The sequence below is a fragment of the Bacillus rossius genome, chromosome 10 (genome assembly GCF_032445375.1).
Source record: "Bacillus rossius redtenbacheri isolate Brsri chromosome 10, Brsri_v3, whole genome shotgun sequence".
Taxonomy (NCBI): Eukaryota; Metazoa; Arthropoda; class Insecta; order Phasmatodea; family Bacillidae; genus Bacillus; species Bacillus rossius.
This window is the reverse complement of record NC_086337.1, coordinates 17796561-17798595: the sequence shown is the minus strand read 5'-3', so window position 1 is coordinate 17798595 and position 2035 is coordinate 17796561. Positions and strand designations below refer to the sequence as shown.

At 53.7% G+C, this 2035-nt stretch overlaps 1 protein-coding gene across 1 annotated transcript; it reads left to right on the top strand.

The window, feature by feature from the left end:
- The first annotated feature begins 545 nt into the window (after window positions 1-545).
- Window positions 546-1202, top strand: LOC134536303 (activity-regulated cytoskeleton-associated protein-like). Its single transcript, XM_063376055.1, has one exon. The coding sequence runs from the start codon at window positions 546-548 to the stop codon at window positions 1200-1202; it is 657 nt and encodes a 218-aa protein (XP_063232125.1).
- The last annotated feature ends 833 nt before the right edge of the window (window positions 1203-2035 follow it).

Genomic DNA, 2035 nt, shown 5'->3' with positions numbered 1-2035 from the left:
CTGCCTGGGACAAGTCAATTTGGCGCCCAACGTGGGGCCAGTCAGCTTGGATAACCTGAGGACCACGCCCTGCCTCTACAAGAGCTATCAGCACAGCCGGAGCAAACATCCACTTCCAGGAGTGAAGACAACACCTGGTGGCGCCCAACAGAAATACCGCAATGGAGTCTACACCGTGTGCCACCCCAGATTGCCGTACCCAGGATGGACCCCAAACCCCCTGCGTGTGTTGCAGGACATTATTCCACTTGCAGTGTCTGGGACACAATAATCGAGACATCGATCCCCAAGACTTCATCCACATATGCCAAACCTGCCGAGAACAATTGCGGGACCAGAAGCCAACATCAGTTGTACCACGCCGATGCTTCGCCCGAGACTGCCCACGGACTGCCCTAGTGCTTACCACCTGCAAGAGCTGCTATCGGGAGTACCATCTATCCTGCTTAGGCTGAGATGACACCCCACTGAACCTCACAGAACTCTCTTTCAAGTGCGGGATATGTAGGAACACCCCAGAAATTCCCAGTGGTGCCGAAACGAAGATGACACCGAGGCCTTTCCGGGGACAAGACCATGAGGATCCTGTCAAACAGCTCCAGCACTGGGAGCAGGCCCTACAGACCCAGGGGATTCCCCAGGGCGAATGGATTGACCATGTCGGAGGACTACTAATGGGAGAAGCTACTGGATGGTGGAAGAGTCATGAAGGACATTACGACACCTGGGAAGATTTCGCCTCAAGTTTCGCCAACCAGTTCGGCAGCCTGCCACGAATCGCGGAACTTACTGCCCAGTTGTTCAGCCGCAAGCAGAAGGACAGCGAGGAAATAGAGAGTTTCCTCGCCCGCAAGAAGAAACTATATGAACGCCTCTACCCTGATAGAAATGTGAAGGAATTCCTTCCTACGGCACTGGAATTGGTCAGACCCAACCTACGGCCATTCCTCAGACTTCCACCTCCCAAGGATTGGGCAGAGCTACATCTCCGAGCAACCGCAGTACAACGGGACTATCAAGAGACCCGGAGCACTCCCACGGGAAAAGTGAACGCCTTCCCCACTCGGGAGGAGAAACCTGTCAGCCGCCAGGAGGTACCAAAATGCTGGTACTGCCCTGAGAGGCACTTCAACGCAGAATGCCCGGTCCGACACCAACAGCGGGACACCCAGGACAAGAAGCCCTTGCAGGGAAACGCCTAAGGGGAAGGAAACCTACCTCCGTAACCTTCCCCAAGGGAATGGAGGAATACAAGAACCCACTTGCCATATCAAGAGAACCAGAGGGAGCTGGGCAAGTGACGAGCATCCAGCAGGACCACCCTCGGGTCCTACCCCGCCTTTCCGTACAGCTGGGCCCTCACCAAATCTATGCATTACTGGATTCTGCAGCCACTACCAGTTACGTAAAAGCCGAGTTGGTTCAGCAGACTGGAGCCGCCATGACCACACAAGTACAGTATGCCCAACTAGCACAACGAAACACCCGTATTATGCTCCAAGGCAGGACCTCCTTGAGGTGCCACATTGGAGACAGGGAAGTGCCAGTTTCCTGCTGGGTAGCCGAGGACCTCCATGAAGACATGATACTGGGGCAAGACTGGCTTATTGAACAAAAGGCTGTTGTGGATTTCGAAGCAGAGCGGATATGTTTTGGAAGAGCTCCACGCCAAACCCTCTACTGGGTAGCCCGGCAAATAACTGAGACATTACTACCGGAACTATCATTGGCAGACCTACAACAAGCCTTCCCTGAGTCTCTTCAACAACAATTGGTTGATATGCTCCAGCCCTATAGAGTTGTCTTCATGCCCAATGGAAACCTGCCACGGACTTCAAGTGCATGTCACCAAATCACACTGAAAGACAACCGTCCCATCTACTGTAGGCCAGGGGATCCCCCACACCACAAGCGGAAGTTGATTGCAGAACAGGTGGCTGAAATGCGGGAGGCGGATATCATAGAGCCCAGCCGGTCTCCATACAACTCGAAAATTGTCATAGTGACAAAAAAGGACAAGACACCACGCTTTTGC